Source organism: Phyllobates terribilis, unplaced genomic scaffold, assembly GCF_046119375.1.
Source record: "Phyllobates terribilis strain yellow unplaced genomic scaffold, ASM4611937v1 Scaffold_1__5_contigs__length_1240528914, whole genome shotgun sequence".
Taxonomy (NCBI): Eukaryota; Metazoa; Chordata; class Amphibia; order Anura; family Dendrobatidae; genus Phyllobates; species Phyllobates terribilis.
In genome coordinates this window covers 362,644,287-362,662,069 of record NW_027362761.1, presented here as the reverse complement: position 1 = coordinate 362,662,069, position 17,783 = coordinate 362,644,287, and the positions used below count along the sequence as shown (strand labels likewise).

At 43.2% G+C, this 17,783-nt stretch overlaps 1 protein-coding gene across 1 annotated transcript; it reads left to right on the top strand.

Moving 5' to 3' along the window:
• The first annotated feature begins 10 nt into the window (after positions 1-10).
• On the top strand, positions 11-12,800 carry GPN3 (GPN-loop GTPase 3). The gene is made up of 8 exons (XM_073676304.1): positions 11-162; positions 645-753; positions 4,914-5,081; positions 5,868-5,992; positions 7,717-7,832; positions 8,247-8,343; positions 8,645-8,773; positions 12,463-12,800. Exons 1-8 carry the CDS (start codon positions 115-117, stop codon positions 12,526-12,528), a joined length of 858 nt encoding a protein of 285 aa, XP_073532405.1. The 5' UTR covers positions 11-114; the 3' UTR covers positions 12,529-12,800.
• Positions 12,801-17,783: the final 4,983 nt, after the last annotated feature.

The following is a 17,783-nucleotide window of genomic DNA, read 5'->3' as shown; positions in this document are numbered from 1 at the left end:
CTACATTCGCAGATTGAGCAGTTGCGGCCTCCGTACTGTCCCGGAAGTAAAACCACGTGTAAACATTCGCTGTCTCTTCCAGTTCGTTCTGGCCCGGCGTCCAGGGCAGACACCATGCCTCGCTATGCACAGCTGGTGATGGGGCCGGCGGGCAGCGGGAAGGTGAGGGCTGCTGACGTGGGGCCCCCAGAATGAGGACAGTTATACAGCTATAAGCACATTACAGCTTCTGTGTTGTATCCGGGCTCGTTGTCTGTGAGAGGAAACATTCTTATTTCTATAGAGAGGCTGAAACAGACGTAATAGTTTTCTCAGCTGGGAGTTTGCTACAATGTATCCATGATTGTCAGTCCTCTGTAAGAGTGTTATCAGCAGCACACATCTCCTGGCTGCAAGCTTTGCTACAATGTGTCAGTGCAGGTAGTGCAGCACCTACAGCCCCCACTGTTTAGGTCAGAGGATTGTCCTGACTGGTACAACTGCAGCTAAAGCCTGGATTGTATTAAATTTATAAATGTGCCCCAGTATATTATGTCAGGGCATGCTGGGGATTATAGTTCCACAACTGAATGGCTGCACAATGTAGATTTGAACCTTCTGACCCTGTTACATTAGTGATCTTTACTTGTGATGTCTTTCTGCAGAGCACCTACTGTTCTACCATGGTCCAGCACTGCGAGGCTCTGAACCGGTCAGTTCAGGTTGTAAATTTGGATCCTGCAGCTGAATATTTTGACTATCCAGTCATGGCAGGTAAGCTGTGTCCCAACATATGTTTATTAACGGGGTTTTCCCATAAACAAGTACACTTTTTAAAGAGAACCTGACAGGTCCCCCTGCCCTCCAACCCAGCAGCATTCACATATGTATGAGTAAATTCCCTGCCTAACCAGCCCTGTATAACGTTATTGAGTGAAAACAAGGTATAGAAAAAGCATTTATAATGTCCCCGTTTCGTGTGCTAATGAGGGCTTTGACTAGTTGATTGGGCTTTAGTTCCTCAGACTAATCAGCCCTCTTTCTTTGTTATCACGCCCCTTTGGGCGTTCAGAGCCATCTTCTGAACTTCTGGTCATGTGCAGTGCGCTCCTCTGAAGCTGGGAAGTGTATACCTGGCTTCAAAGATGCAGTGAGCCTGCTGGAATGAGCGGCGCACGTGTGCGAGATTTGCATAAGCGGCGATGGCAATGCTCTTGCAAGTTATGTTATCACGCCCACAGGAGCGTGATAACCTGGAAAGAGGGCTGATTAGTCTGGGGAATTAGGATTAGGGCTTATAAATGATTTTTTTTATACCTTGTTTTCACTCAAGAACATTATACAGGGCTGGTTAGACAGGGAATTTACTCATACATAGGTGAATGCTGCGGAGTTGGAGGGCATGGGCGACCTGACAGGTTCCCTTTAACCAAGAGATCTTGGGATAATAATAAGTTCTACAATTGAATGTGTTAAAAAAAATGTTGCTGTGCTGAGAATCTTATAAATGTGCCCCTGCTGTGTACTTTGTAATGGCTGTGTCTTACAGTGCAAGAACACTGTCTGATCATACCACATCTCCTGGGAAGGGGAGGAAGCAAAAGAGTATACAGACCAGTGCTGTGGAGTTGGTATAAAATGGACCGACTCCTAAGTTGTGTAATAAATTGGGTACAGTAGTACAATGCAGGATGTGCTGTAATTTTTTCATAAGAATTTGGGTAAGTTATGAAATGTCCTATAAATGTCTGTGCTGTTTCTGATCTAAGGATCTCGGCTTTTGGTTGAGATGAATCTGTGCTGCACTTTATGTACATGCTCAGTAGTGAGGCCGTGCCCTGATACAGACATTACAGCATGGGATCACAGCTGATTTATTTTTTTTCTGTTTTAAACTATTTAAACCAAGGCAGGGAAATGTATTACTTCTCAGGAAGAATCTGCTGTGATCCCGTGCTGTAATGTCTGTGTACTCTTTTGCCTCCTCCCCTGCCCAGGAGCTGTGGCATAATCAGACCATTTTCCTGCACGGTCAGACACAGCCATTACACAATACACAGCAGGGGCACATTAGTGCTGCATGCCCACTATGCGTTTTTTAAGCGTTTACTCAGCGACAAGTCCGCCACGGAAACACTTAAACGCATGGTAGAAGGTCTACAATGTTCACCAATGATAATCCGCATGTGCTGTGCACCTGCTGTGGAAATTTCCACTGCAGATTATCATTGCCGAAAAATCCGCAGCACTACCATTAATTTTGCTGAATCGCGGCTTTTTAGCCGCCATTGACTTGCATTGGACCACATAACATCTGCATGACTACACGTGCACATGCAGATATTATGCGGTTCAATGCGCGGATGGTACCCGGGTCTGGAGAAGAGGAGATTCTCCTCCAGACCCGGGTACCATAGTACCTGTAGTTAAAAAAAAGAATTAAAATAAAAAAAAAAAAAACTTATACTCACCTTTCCGGCGCTCCCCGGTCTCCTCTGAGCGGCGCTGCTGTCTCCTTGGCTTCCAGCGGTGGTCTGCAAGGACCTTCCCTGATGTCATTTAGTCATGTGACAGTCGCGCGACCATCACCTGACCGCTGACGTCAGATGGCCCCCGGTCTCCAGCGATGTGCCCGGTATCTTCGGCGGCTTCCGGTGCTCTATAAAGGACCTTCAATGACGTCATTTAGTCTTGTGACAGTCATGCGACCGCTGACGTCAGCGGTCAGGTGATGGTCGCGTGACAATCACATGGCTAAATGGCGTCATTGAAGATCCTTTTTAGAGCATCAGGAGCCGCTGAGGAGATCGGGGGCCATCTGAAGGCGAGTATAATTGTTTTTTTTTTTGTTTGTTTTTTTTACTATTGATGCTGCATTTGCAGCATCGTAACTTGGTCACACTATATAAATCCATGCCGGTTGCACGATAGTGTGACCAAGTTGTCAAGCACTTTTCCAGGTGATGCTAAAATCGCTTGGAAAAGCGATTGACAACCCGCATGCAAAATCACTTGCGCTTCTACCTGGCAGAAAAACGCATGTAAAATCCGCATGCGTTTTTTCTGCCAGGAAGATGCAGAAACGCTCCGGAAAAATCCGCAGCATTTCTGCATCGTGGGCACATAGCTTTAGAAGATTATCTTAGAACAGGAAAAACATTTTTTAACGCATCCAATTTCAGAACTTTATTTTCTTTATTTTATTCCAAAATCTATTGATTAAAATGTAGTTTGTGGGAAAACCCCGTTAACTGCACAAAGAAAAAGAAAATGGCAGAGGTGTATCGCTGTGCTCAAGTAAAATTGGCTATAAGTCACAGACCATTTGGACAACCGAAATTACCAATTTAGACCATAACAGTTGTACACAAAAGACAGATAACGGCAGAATAGTTGATATGCCAAGTTGTACTTTTTCCGTTTTTTTTTTTTCATTTAGACCGACCATATCTTAAAGGGTTTGTCTGGACATATAATAAACTATCCTAAGTATATCATTGTCAGATTATGGGGTCTGACTCCCGGCCACCCCCTGAGGAGCTGATCAGCAGCCGGAGTTAATTAAAGCTGATTAGGTGGAGATGCCAATTGTCAGAGCCCCACCGATCTAATATTAACCTATCTTAGAGGGAATCTGTCCCCCTCTTGAGCTTTTTGAGTTTTTAATATGGGCATGCAGGTTGTATATAGGTGAAATTAGTTATACCTGTATGTCTCTTTGAAGTTATAAAAAGATGATTTTTACTGAACAAGGCATCATCAATCTTCCAGGCTATGGAGCACACCCTGCACAGAAGATAAGACTGCCTCCGGTCTTCATTATACAAGGTTTCTCCTCCCCTTCTTTTCAGATATCTCTTTGACTTCATGTGCGCGGCCGGAAATCCTGCGCCTGCGCATTCTGTCTGCCGTCGCTCCTCTGCACTGTTCCGCCCTTCTGTGGGCACTGTCTGCAATTTTGATGTGCGCAGGCACCTGAGAGTCACTGTAACTTCAAGTCCCAGTGATCTCCGGCGCACAGTGAAGGTGAATTCCCCACAGTGTCGAGAACGGCCATGCACATGACTTAAAAGGGACACTGAAGAGACTGAGAGGAGAAATATTTTATAATGAAGACCAGAGGCAGTCTTCTCTTCTGGGCAGTGTACGCCCCATAGCCTGGAAGATCAAAGCTATAAAAGATGCTTTTTCTGAACAAGGCCACATCCAGGAGGCATACAGGTATTACTAATTTCAGCTGTATGCTCATATTAATAACTTGAAAAGCTTAAAAGGGGGACAGATTCCCTTTAAGGATATGTCTTCAATATAATATGCCCAGCCAACCCCCTTTAGTTAGTGCAACACACCTTCAGAGTATCTTCCATTTCTTTGTTGTACGCATGACTGGAATTTATTGTTTCTAGTAAGTTCACGCTGAATATAGTCTGACAGTATGGTACTTCAGCGGGATTGGGCTCTGCTATGGTTTTTTGGGGGGCTTCCCAGTGTTTTCAACAGCAATAAATAGAACAGTTTGCATAAATTTGCTTGTTAAAAAAAACACACAAACCCAACAGATTTAATGAAAGTTATTGGTCCCAGTCGCAAAATTAATGGTTTGCAACAGATGTGGCTCTGTTTTAATGGTGAAAAAGTTATTATATATAGATATGACACTAGTATCAACAAAGCCTTACTGACCAGAAGTCTAGCAGTATATCTGTCACATGATCACTACTTTGTCTTGAATATATATATATATATATATTTATATTTATATTTAAAGATGACCATAAAGAATATTGTGACCAGCATGTTAACAGGGCAATTATTACATCTACGGTATTTGAAAAATTGGTTCCGATTAAGAGAAATCTTCCTCATTGCATATGGCATGAACGTATGAATGATTTTCCATGTTCCAGATGACTTTTTCTTTTATTCCAACTCAGATATTCGAGAGCTGATTGAAGTAGACGATGTAATGGAAGATGCATCCCTTCGATTTGGTCCTAATGGAGGACTAGTGTACTGTATGGAGTATTTTGCTAATAACTTTGACTGGCTGGAGAGCTGCTTGGGCCATACTGAAGATGATTACATACTGTTCGACTGCCCAGGTACTTGTATGTTCTTTGTATCTTCAGGGTAACCTTTTGCTATTGCAGCGTCTAGACAAATAATTAACTGTAATGCTTGTTAAATATCTCCACATAGAACATCTGTCTGACATTAGATTTTTATGGCTATATTTCCATTATTAACCTCAAACTTTATTTGAGCATATACATTTTTGAATATAAATGTATGAAAACGGATTGCATGCGAACGTAAGAAAACTGACACCCAGATGACCTTATAGATAATTGTTTAACTTTCCTGGATGAAACTTTCATATGCTCGTCTGACCCTGGCCTTATAGTGAGGATGTTCTAGAGGATCTACTTCTCTTAGACTGTGGTCACACATTGTAATCGTAAATAGTTTTAAGGTGGGTTCAGTGCTTTTTTTTTTTTTTTTTTTTTTAATACGGTTTTACGAAATGACTGCACCGTAGTTCAGCACTGTTGCCTTGCAGCGCTGGGATCCTGGGTTTAAATCCCACCAAGGACAACATCTGCAAGGAGTTTGTATGTTCTTCCCTTGTTTGCGTGGGTTTCCTCTGGGTTCTCCGGTTTCCTCCCACACTCCAAAGACATACTAATAGGGATTTTTTTTTTGTGAGCTCCAATGGGGACTGTAATGATGGTGTTTGTATAGCGCTGCAGTATAAGATGGCACCATATTAGCGAATAAAGTAAAAAATGACATGGTTTTGCCAAGAATTTGGAAAATATTTTGTGCCTTATAAAGGTGGGTTCATGTGGATAATTCCAGCATAACTGAGCTTCTTTGAATTTATCTAGGTCAAATTGAACTGTACACACATCTCCCAGTTATGAAGTACCTGGTGGATCAGCTTCAGCAGTGGGAGTTCAGAGTCTGTGGTGTTTTCTTGGTTGATTCTCAGTTCATGGTGGAATCTTTCAAGGTAAGTCTTACAGGCAAGCAGTAGTATGAGCCATCGGAAAACCTGTCCTGGAGGTGACATCGTCATCTTTTGCAATGGGAAAACAAAAAGTATGTGCAAAAAGAGGACATCATATCAAAAAAATTAGACTTTATCGTGAAAAATAAAAAGAAATAAAAAAGGGTGATTAAAAACACCAAAGGTGTGAATGATAACATATCTCAGCCCAAGATTTTGAGCAAGAATAAATCTTGGCATCAAATCAAAATAATGGGTGCAGATATGTAGTTGTTAGGGTATGTGCACACGATGCAGAAATGAAGCAGAAAATTTCTGCATCATTTCTGCATCTCCCTGGCAGAAAAAACGCATGCAGATTGTGCATGCGTTTTTCCTGCAGAATACATGCGGATCCACATGCAGATTGACATGCGTTTCCGCATGCAGATTGACAAGCGCTTTCCAGGCGATTTTAGCATCACCTGGAAAGTGCTTGACAACTAGGTCACACTATATAATCCATGCAAACAGCATGGATTTATATAGTGTGACCCGAGAGAGTGTATATACTTACCTCCGATGGCCCGCGCTGTCCTGCTTTACAAAGTTCCCGGCTGCCGGCAACTTTGAATTGAAAGACCTGCCGACGTCAGCGTCACGTGACCCGTCACATGACTCTGACGTCACCGCAGGTCCTACAACTCACTGCAAGTGCCGGGAACCAAGCGGGAGCGCTGCGCGGGCCGACAGATGGTAAGTATACATTTATTTTTTATTTTATTCTTTTTTTTACAGCTTTTTTAATGGTACCTGGGTGTGGATGAGACTCTCCTCTCCTCCACACTCGGGTACCATCCGCATATTAGAACGCGCCAATAACGCAAGTACAAATGCTGTCTTGCGGAATTGGCGCGTTCTAATGCAAGTCAATGGCGGCGAAATCGCCGCGTTTCCGCAAAATTAATTGACATGCTGCGGATTTTTGACCGCAGCGTTGACGCTGTGGAAAAATCCGCATCATGGGCACAGCACATGCGGATTTCCATTGGGGAACATTGTTTCCCTTCTACCATGCGTTTTTCATGCGTTTCCGCGGCGTTTACGCAACTGCAAAAACGCCGCGGAAACGCATGAAATACGCATCGTGTGAACTCAACCTTACACACACAAAAGAAATTACCGACAATAATAATGTAATACAGTTGAAAAAAATATTTGTAGAATGGGTGTGTAATAAATGTTTCAAAGCTTAAAAACCTACATTTAGGGTTTGAAACATTATATTTATTACACATCCATTCTTCAAAGATTTTTTTTTTTTTAATTGTGTTACATTATTATTGGAAGTAATAGTAATGTTTTATTTTTATTATTTTTGTGTTCCAGTTACATATCTGCACCCATTATTTTGCTTTGAGGACATGGTTGCTTTTACTCATTATCTTGGGATGAGATAGTATTAATCGCTGTTATATTTGTTCTCTTTTTCTTTTCTTTTTTTCATAAAGTAGTTACTTTTTTTTTTTTTATATAGGTATGCAGTCCTCCTTTTGCATATTCTTTGTTTTCCATTGGTTGATTTTAAAGGCTTGACTGACACTTTCCATACATATTAATATTTGTGCCCACTGCAATTTCTCTTCATCTTTTGCATCCTTATTACATTATTTTTATTTAAATTTTTCATTTTTTGGGCAAGGAAAGATGCTAGTGCACTCTGTACAGCTGTTTTATTTCTTTATCAGTTTATATCCGGTGTCATGGCTGCCCTCAGCGCAATGGTCTCCTTGGAGATACCACAATGCAACATCATGACCAAGATGGATTTATTGAGCAAGAAAGCAAAAAAAGAAATTGAAAAGTAAGATTAAAAGGGAGTTTGTCAATCGAAACTGACAGTAAAAATTAAGTACAGAGCCCGAAGGGAATATAGCCCTTATAAAAATCATACCTCTATTGTTCTGATCACTGCCTCCATTCTGCAGGAAATCAAGTCTTTAAAAAACCTATTAATTACTGTACTCGGTGCACTGTTGTGTGGCCAAGAAGCTCGCTGTGCTGTTCTACCCACAAATTTTGCCACCTCCCTCACTGCTGGCTTACCTGGAGCAAGCAATGTCTGCTCAGTCAAGCCGGAGCTATGTGCTTACTTTATACTGTAAGTTTGGGCTGTTGGGACTACCTTTAAAATAGTCCTACTTGTTACTATGCAATCTGTTAATGTTGCACATGTAAATTATGTTGGTTCTCAACATATTTCTTTTCCCTTTAACAGATTTTTAGACCCAGACATGTATTCCATGATTGAAGACTCAACAAGTAAACTGAGAAGCAAGAAATTCAAGAAGTTGACAAAGGCGATTTGTGGATTGGTAAATTGTCCCGGTTTTATTCAATTTATTGTATAAACTAATCTTGAATATCTTTGATTCAGAATTACAAATCTCTAGCAAATTAAAATACAATTCTATACATGTGGATGGGGCTTTCACGGCATGATAGATTTCAGCATGTTCAGCTTGATAGTTATGCCACAAATTTAAATTCTTCAATGTAATAGGGGTGAAATCCACCGTACATGTTGAATCACCACAGACAATGGTGAGATCTATGGTTGGGGTAAAAATGTGTGGCCCTGGCTTATGATTCTTTCTTTATTTATTTATGTGATAGATTGATGACTACAGCATGGTTCGATTCTTACCGTTTGATCGATCAGATGAAGAATGTATTCACATCGTCCTCCAGCATATAGATTTCTCTATACAATATGGGGAAGACCTGGAGTTTAAAGAGCCAAAGGTATGTTCAGGATTGATGGAAAACAAAGGATCTTTTCATGTATTCATTTGTGTTTAATAGAGTATTATTAATACAGTCTATATTAAGAATAGTGTGGATCATGCTAAAACCATCAAGAAAACATAAGTGATCTCATACACAAGCTTTCACACTATCACTCTCAGCTAGGGCACGTTGAGCTCTATGTAAGACAGCCTAGCCTGCGATACTTCAATGTGATTAAAACAGATCACGGATACTTCAGCTGCTGTATAAGAGCTGTCTGTCAATAAGCTCCATATTTTATGAATTATACTGTACACAAGGGCATCTCTACCAGTACCTTAGTATGTGCCAATAGTTAGATGTAAATCAACCATGTTCATTTTTTTTGAAAGTGGTGTACAAAATGAAGAAACTATATTCCATGATTGATTTTTTTTTTTTTTTTTTTTTTTATTAAGCATCATTTTAATAAAATGCATCTTGGTTCTGTGTCCATAAACAGTATATTCAATTGGCTGTCTGCAATGCACCCACCTCATGACCAACGTATCTTTTCCTGGCTAGAGAATGGTTTGGCATGCTTTCATAATTATGTCTTCCCTGTTATAGAGAAGTCAGAATTAATTTGGACAGCAGATGTCTCCAAATATAGCCTCTCCTATCCCTTATTGTAATGAATGGCTAACTATGTAACATATGGACATGCTTGGTCTGTCCATGTAGTAGCAGGTTTGTAAGCGCAACTCCCCTTTCTGGCACATAGCAGGGATCATTAGTGGGAGAGCTTTATCTATGATGACAGTAATAAAACACATTCACTGTGGGCACAATTTTTAGGCAATTTGGTTTTGCTTTTCAGTAACAGTCATAAGCCTTCCATCCATGCAGACTGTCAATCAACTTTTTAGCAGCACCAACCACAGCTTTCCAGACACTTCTCAAAGAGGTGTACTGTTTTTCTTCATCGTAAATCTCTCATTTAAGAAGGGCCCACAAGCTCTCAACAGGGTTTAGGTCGGGAGAGGAAGTGAGGCATGTGATTATCTTTCCATCTTTAAGGCCTTTACTGGGAGGCTTCTGTGCATGTGATGAAGCATTGTCCTGCATAAAAATCATAGTTTTCTTGAAAGATGCAGACTTTTTCCTGTACCACTGCTTGAAGAAAGTGTCTTCTAAAAACTGGCAGTAGGTTTGGGAGTTTATTTGGAGTCCATCTTCAACCCAAAACGGTCGAACCAACTCCTCTTTAATATACCAGCCCATAGCCGTACCCCACCTCCACCTTGCTGGCGACTGAGTCAAAGTGGAGGTCTGTGCCTGATACTGATCCAGCCATGGGCTCATCCATCTGTGCCATCAAGAGTCACACTCAGCTCATCAATTCTTCAATTTTGTGTTCAGTTATTTTTTGGCCCAGTCTTGACGTTTCTCTTGTGTTGGTTGGTTTTCCGCCTCCCTTACCTCGGCCATGTCTCTGAGCACTGAACACCTTGTATTTCTGGACCTCCAGGGAGGTTGCAGTTCTGGAATATGATAGCACTTGAGGATAATGGCTTCCTGGTGGCTTTGGGTATGTACAGATTATCCGGAGCCGGCTGCGGAGGAGCCGCCTCCAGCTTCCGCTCATTATGCAAATGACCGCCAGCCTCTTTCTTCTTTTTTTTTTTCTCTCACATGCAGACTTTCCCCATAGTGATTAGGTCTATGGAGAAAGCCCGCATGCGGACCCGCTGGAGAAATTGACATGCTGCTGTCTGGAAAGATGCGCCGCATGTCAGTTTCCGCCGGTGAGCTGGAGACGCATAGTGGGCATGGGATTTGTATAAATCCCATACACTATGATGTAACATCTGGCCGCTGCGGATTGCACACAGCGCACCTGCGCGGCGTCTAATCCGCAGTGAACACTGATCGTGTGCACATACCCTTCATGTGTGATTCTTCTCAAATCCTTAGCAGTTAATGTACGTCTTTTTTGCGACCTTATTACAATGACACTTTATTTGCAATTAAACTTTTGATGGTTCTGTGATCAGGCCCCAATATTTTAATCATTTCAGGAATGCTGCTGTTAAGACTTGTCACAATTTTTTTGAGTCAGTAAATCTCTTTTTTGGCCCATTTTACCTGAGTATAACAAGCTGCCTAGTAATTCTGCATATCTTGATAGAGAGTGTGGTATCCTTAGGCCTCACCCTCCCTCATTACACACTTATACATCACCTCATGTGCTACGTCTAATAAGCTTTCATGTTTATACAGTGCGGAGTTGGAAAATCTGCATAAAATGAGGATATGGTCAAAATACTCGCTTGCCTATAATTTTGCGCACAGTGTAGCCTTATAAGACTATATCTTTTAAGTGGTTGACCACTTTGGGTATACCATTTACAGATGTGTGTTAAACATTGAAATGGGCTACTCACTAATACGTTCTTTTTAGAAGGTCTGCTGCATTTTTGCTATATGTGAAGCCGAGCACTCTGTGTCCTATATTGTTCTCTTATGAACCGTCGAACAAATCCACTGCACATGTGCTAATTTGCTCTGCTTTTCGGTGGTCCTGGGCAGTCAGGAAAATGACGCATATGCAATGGGTTTTATTTGGAGGTTGTAGATGGATGTAGGTTGTGACTTCCATTTGTGACTATATCATGGATTAAAATAGTTTGCTTTGAGCAGGGGTAGGATTATATATGAACTAAAAGCCATGGCCTCACCACGAACACTGGAGAACTTCTAAAAAGGTTTAACATATTTATAAGGAGCATATCAAATAAACTGCTGCATTAGAGGGAACCTGTCAGCATTTATTTACATGTGGAAGTAGTGGTATGGCTGTGCTGGCTCGTGTCTCCCAATAAAAATTGTAAAATTATAAAAGTTGCAAAATTTTGGAAAACTCGGGAGTTGTGCGTAGATTTAAGACTTTTGCCATTTTCACACCAGTTTTGCCTGTATCCGCTAAAATGGATAACTCATGACGAGCTGTGTGCGTTCATGAATTGGGAGCGTGTGACTCCACCACGCTGTTTTATCAGAACTGTAGCTGGCAGCACAGTAAGTGATGCATTGCTGTAATTGAGGTCTTTACTCCAACATTACACTGCTTTCAGGTGAGGAAGCAAAAACCTGGTAACTGAGTGTCTTTAAAGGGGATCTGTCAACAGGTTTTTGCTACTTAAGTTGAGAGCAGCATAATATAGAGACAAAAAACCTTGATTCCTGTGATGTCACTTACTGGGCTTCTTGCTGTAGTAGTTTTGGTAAAATCACTTTTTTTCAGCAGATTATCACTAGAGGATTAGTAAACCTGCTGCCATGTAGTCCTCTGTATTCATGAGTGAGTTCTACATAACTCCACCGTCACCACTGATTGTCAGCTATCTGCCTATGCACAGTATGCACAGGAAGCTGTCAATCAGTGGTGTGGGCAGGGTTACACAGAGCTCTGCATTCAGAGAACTGGTAGATCTGCAGCAGATAAAATCAATGAAATCCCTATTTTATCAAAATTGCAGCAAGCAGCCCCGTAAGTGATACATTGCTGGAATTGGGGTCTCAGCACCTACACCATGCTGCTCTCAGATGGGGTAGCAAAAATCTTGTGACAAAATTCCCTTTTAAGAATCTGAGCATTTGCTGAATCTTTTACTATTTAATTAAATCATGTTTTGTGTTTTTTCTATTTTCTTTCTTTATAGGAGACGGAGGAGGATAAATCCCAGAATTTTGATGAATTCTTCCAGGACCGAACAGATGAAGATTGATATTGATGATATATCAGTAAGAGAAATTTGGATTGTATCTTGACTCCACTATCCTTGAATGATGGGAACATATTTTACCTGCAGAATTAAGACTGCTTTACTCTGATGTGTGCTGATCTGTTATGCAACCAACGTGCCCTTAGCTTGATGACTATGTAGAGGTGTCTTCTACTTTGGCATCTTGTACAATCTAAGCCTGTACCTGACTGCAGCTGTAGAAAAATGAGTACAATAATTACCATCTCAGTGACTATTAAATACACATTTTTTTATATTGTTGTTCTTAATAGGCTGGTTTATTGTAGTATGTGTCATGATTTTTCCATTTAATTTACTTTTCAATTCTCTTAATAGAAGATATTTTGCTGTGTATATGTTATACACATACATTGTAACATGCCTTAAATGAGCACTAATGATACAGAAATGTCTCAAAAATTATTGTAATTGAAAATAATCGATTTTCAAATATTTCAATTAATGCTGATTGTGTGTATGTTTACAGCAGGTGAAATAAGTATTGAACACGTCACCAATTTTCTAAGTAAATATATTTCTAAAGGTGCCATTGACATGAAATTCTCACCAGATGTCAGTAACAACCCATCCGATCCACACAGGCAGAGAAATTAAACCATAGATGTCCATAAATTATGTGTAATGAGAAATGACACAGGGAAAAAGTATTGAACAGGCTTGCTGAAGTTTATGTAATACTTTGTACAAAAGCCTTTGTTGGTGATGACAGCTTCAAGATGCCTCCTGTATGGAGAGACCAGTCGCATGCATTGCTCAGGTGTGATTTTGGCCCATTGTTTCACACAATCAATCATCAAATCCTGAAGGTTCTGTGGGCTCCTTCTATGATCTCTGAGCTTTAGTACCTTACATAAATTTTCAATTGGATTCCGGTCCGGTGATTGTCTTTGGGCGATTCTAGCAGCTTTATTTTCTTTCTCTGAAACCAATTGAGAGTTTCAGAGAATCTGTGTTTGGATCATTGTCATCCTGATAGATGGCAGGAGATTTTTATCAAGAATGGCTCTGTACATTTGTCCATTCATCCTTCCTTCAATTACAGGATGTTTGCCATTGCCGTATACTGAAAAACAGCCCCACACCATGATGTTCCCACCTCCAAACTTCACTGTTGGTATGGTGTTTTGGGGGTGCCCTTTGGCTTCCAAACATCATCTGACACAAACACAAACAAACACACACAAACACACACACAAACACACACACAAACACACACACAAACACACACACAAACACACACACAAACACACACACAAACACACACACAAACACACAAACAAACACACAAACAAACACACAAACAAACACACAAACAAACACACAAACAAACACACAAACAAACACACAAACAAACACACAAACAAACACACAAACAAACACACAAACAAACACACAAACAAACACACAAACAAACACACAAACAAACACACAAACAAACACACAAACAAACACACAAACAAACACACAAACAAACACACAAACAAACACACAAACAAACACACAAACAAACACACAAACAAACACACAAACAAACACACAAACAAACACACAAACAAACACACAAACAAACACACAAACAAACACACAAACAAACACACAAACACACACACAAACACACACACAAACACACACACAAACACACACACACACACACAAACACACACACAAACACACACACAAACACACACACCACACACACACACACACGACTTCTGCGCCGGCCTGGAGCCCTTTTGGACATCTGCTTATAAATTTACACCGTGGCTCCGGCCTAGCTGAAGCCGCCGCCCATTCTCCGCCCCCCCAGATGACGAATATGACACTCTACAGTGTCATAGAAGGGGTGGAGCCAAACTGAAAGGGTGTTTTTTTTCAGCAATACTGCCGCCCTTTTCAGCTCTCCGCCCACCTTCTTCTTCACACTCCGGCCATTATCTGCTGCAGGAAGACATTAACCCTGCAGCTACCGGTCGGCACATACAGACCAGGCCTGCCAGGATTGTGGATCTTCGGCGCTGGACTTGAAGGCACACTGGTGGGGTAAGATCACAGCTGGAGTCTCTTACTCGGCTGTGAATCCTATAAGCTTCTCTGCATTGCTGGGCCCCTCTGCATAGCCACCCCTGTATACTATGCCGGGCTCAAGGTCCAAGAGAACCAGGCAGGACTGCTATTATGCACTCTGTACAGCCTGCAGTAATACTCTCCCCAGTGTCAGCATGTACCCACATTGCCAGGACTGCATGCAGACTGCTGTGCCAGAGCCCCAAGAAGCCCTTGCCAATACTTCGGTGCCTAATACCACACCGAAATGGGTCACTCAGATGTCGCAATCTATGACGCAGTCTATATATAACCTCACATCCACATTGCTTCAGGCTCTGCAGAGTCATGCCTCGGCTACGAACACTACTCAGCAAAGGGAGAGTTCCACTCGGGGACATGATAGCACGGACACATACACATACACGTCTAGGTCAGGACGCAAGCGGACCCACAGGTCACGTTGATCTGCGTCATCCCATACCACACGGTCGTCCCCTTCCAGTGAGAGACACCGTAGTCCCAGCTCATCTAGACCGTTCCCTGACAGGGACAGACAATGCAGATCCCCACAACCATCCCTGACCAGAGAAGGTCTCCGCTCCGGTTCTCCCAGCAGGAGACGCCTTAGTGATACACAGGATTCGGAAGACATCTGTGATTCCGACTCAGACAAGGAAACCGAAGGGTCCCTAATCCCTATCCCCCCTAGCAATACAGTGCTAGTTGATGATCTAATCTCATCCATCCATCGGGTGCTGGACATCTCCGACCCACCACCGGAGACACCAGGACATAAGATTTCCTTTGAAGGAGTCCTGAAACCGCCTAACGTCTTCTTTGACCACCCAGAGTTTAAAGCGATCCTTAAAAAGCAGTTCTCACAACCTGAGAAGAAGTTTACTAATCGCAAATATCTGGAGGCGCGGTACCCCTTCCCATAGGAGGTCACCAAACAATGGACAGATCCACCTGAAGTGGATCCCCCAATCTCTAGACTAGCAGCACAGACACTCCTTTCACTGCCAGATAGCTCAACCCTCAGGGACACAGCAGACGGGCAGGTAGAACTCATGGGTCATTCAATTTTTGAGGCTGCAGGGGCCTCCCTGGCTCCCGCGTTCGCCTCAGTTTGGGTTGCCAAGGCCATCTTGGCCTGGGCCCAAAATTTACAATCTGGCCAACAAGCATCTACCCCTGAACTGTCGGACCAAGCGGCCCAAATAGCAGTTGTAGCAGATTACATGCTCCATGCAGCTCTGGATTCTGCAAGGGGTGCAGCGGGGATAGCATCAAACGCCATCACGATTCGGCATATCCTCTGGCTGCGGGAATGGAAAGCAGATGCAGCCTCAAAAAAGTCCCTCACACACCTCCCATACCTCAGTGGTCGGCTTTTCGGTGAACAGTTGGACACAATGATATCCAACGCCACCGGGGGTAAGAGTACCTCTCTCCCCCAACTGAAGCCCAAACACACTTACAAAAAGCGCAATCAAGCACGATTCCGATCCTTTCGGAACTCTTCCGGCTGGTCCGTCTCGTGACCTGCACAAAATAACAACCGCGCCCCACGCAGGGACAACTCGCAGTCGACGCAAAACTCGGACAAGACCTGGCAATCAAGAGCAGGCCAGTCAAAGTTTAAAGGAGGAAAATCTCGGATTTCCTCCTCATCATGACTCACGGACTCCGGAAGACACCCCACCTGTAGGCGGCCGTCTTTCGCTCTTTCACCAAGTCTGGCTGCCTATTACAGAAGAAAGGTGGGTCAGGGAACTAGTGTCTTCAGGATACAAGATAGACCCACTTCCAACCCACCAAACAGATTCTTTCTGTCTGTTCCCCAAAACCGCCAGCCAAGGCTCTTGTCTTCCACCACGCTGTCTCCTCGCTTCTTCAAGCAGGAGTCATAGTACCGGTCCCCACGGCCGAGCGCTTCCAAGGGTTCTACTCACATTTATTCGTAGTCCCCAAAAAAGGAGGCAGCGTACGGCCCATACTGGACCTAAAACAGCTCAACAAATATGTACGGGTACGTCATTTTCGTATGGAGTCCCTTTGGTCCATCATTGAGTCCATGGAGAAGGGAGAATTTCTCGCCTCCATAGACATTCAAGACGCATACATGCATATACCAATTGCGCCCGCCCATCAGAGATTTCTCGGGTTCGCAATCGACCAGGAACACTACCAGTTCGTGGCTCTCCCGTTCGGACTCGCCACGGCTCCCAGAGTGTACCAAAGTCATGGCAGTCACCATGGACGTCCTGCACTCCTCCAGAGGCATAGTAGTCGTTCCATATCTGGACGATCTCATCAAGGCTCCCACCTTCAAGGACTGCGAACTCAGCGTCTCAATCACAATCGACATTCCGAGTCGCCTGGGCTGGTTAGTCAACCAACAAAAGTCATCACCAACCCCGAGTCAGTCTCTGACCTTCCTGGGAATGTTATTCAACACCCTCAGGGGTCTAGTACTCCTTCCCAAGGACAAGGCACTGCCTCTCCGTTTAGGAGTCCGCACCCTACTAGGCAAACCCCCTCGTTCTCTCCGGTTTGCCATGAGAGTCCTTGGCAGGATGGTGGCGGCAATAGAAGCGGTCCCATTTGCCCAGCTTCACCTCAGGCCTCTCCACCTAGACATCCTCAAGTCATGGGACAGGAACCCTTTTTCTTTCGACAGGGAGTTTCAGTTGACGTCGTCAACCAGGAGGTCTCTGCACTGGTGGCTCAAGCCAACCTCACTAACAAAGGGGAAATCCTTTCTCACGGGTCAATGGAAGGTTCTGACCACCGACGCGAGCCTGACGGGTTGGGGTGCGGTACACCTACACCACAGGGCAAATGGTCCCCAACAGAAGTGACCATGCCCATCAACATCTTGGAAATTCGTGCCATCCTCCTGGCGTTGAGAGCCTTCCATCACTTACTGGCAGCCTCTCACATCAGAGTACAGACTGACAATGCCACGGCTGTGGCATATGTGAATCATCAAGGGGGGACCCGCAGTGCCCAGGCGATGCGAGAAGTGACACACATTCTCCAATAGGCAGAAGACACAGGTTTTTGCTCTCTGTGCTTTTTCAGAGGTGCACTGCTAACAAGCCGCAAGTAAAGACATTTCTTCAGGGGGTTTCCCGATTGGTCCCCCCCCCCTACAGACAACCACT

Bases quoted from the DNA above. Each gene is read 5' to 3' on its own strand.
- GPN3 (XM_073676304.1), top strand. From the start codon at position 115: ATGCCTCGCTATGCACAGCTGGTGATGGGGCCGGCGGGCAGCGGGAAG. The intron at 163-644 runs GTGAGGGCTGCT...GTCTTTCTGCAG, and splicing joins GGCCGGCGGGCAGCGGGAAG to AGCACCTACTGTTCTACCAT. The intron at 754-4,913 runs GTAAGCTGTGTC...ATTCCAACTCAG, and splicing joins TGACTATCCAGTCATGGCAG to ATATTCGAGAGCTGATTGAA.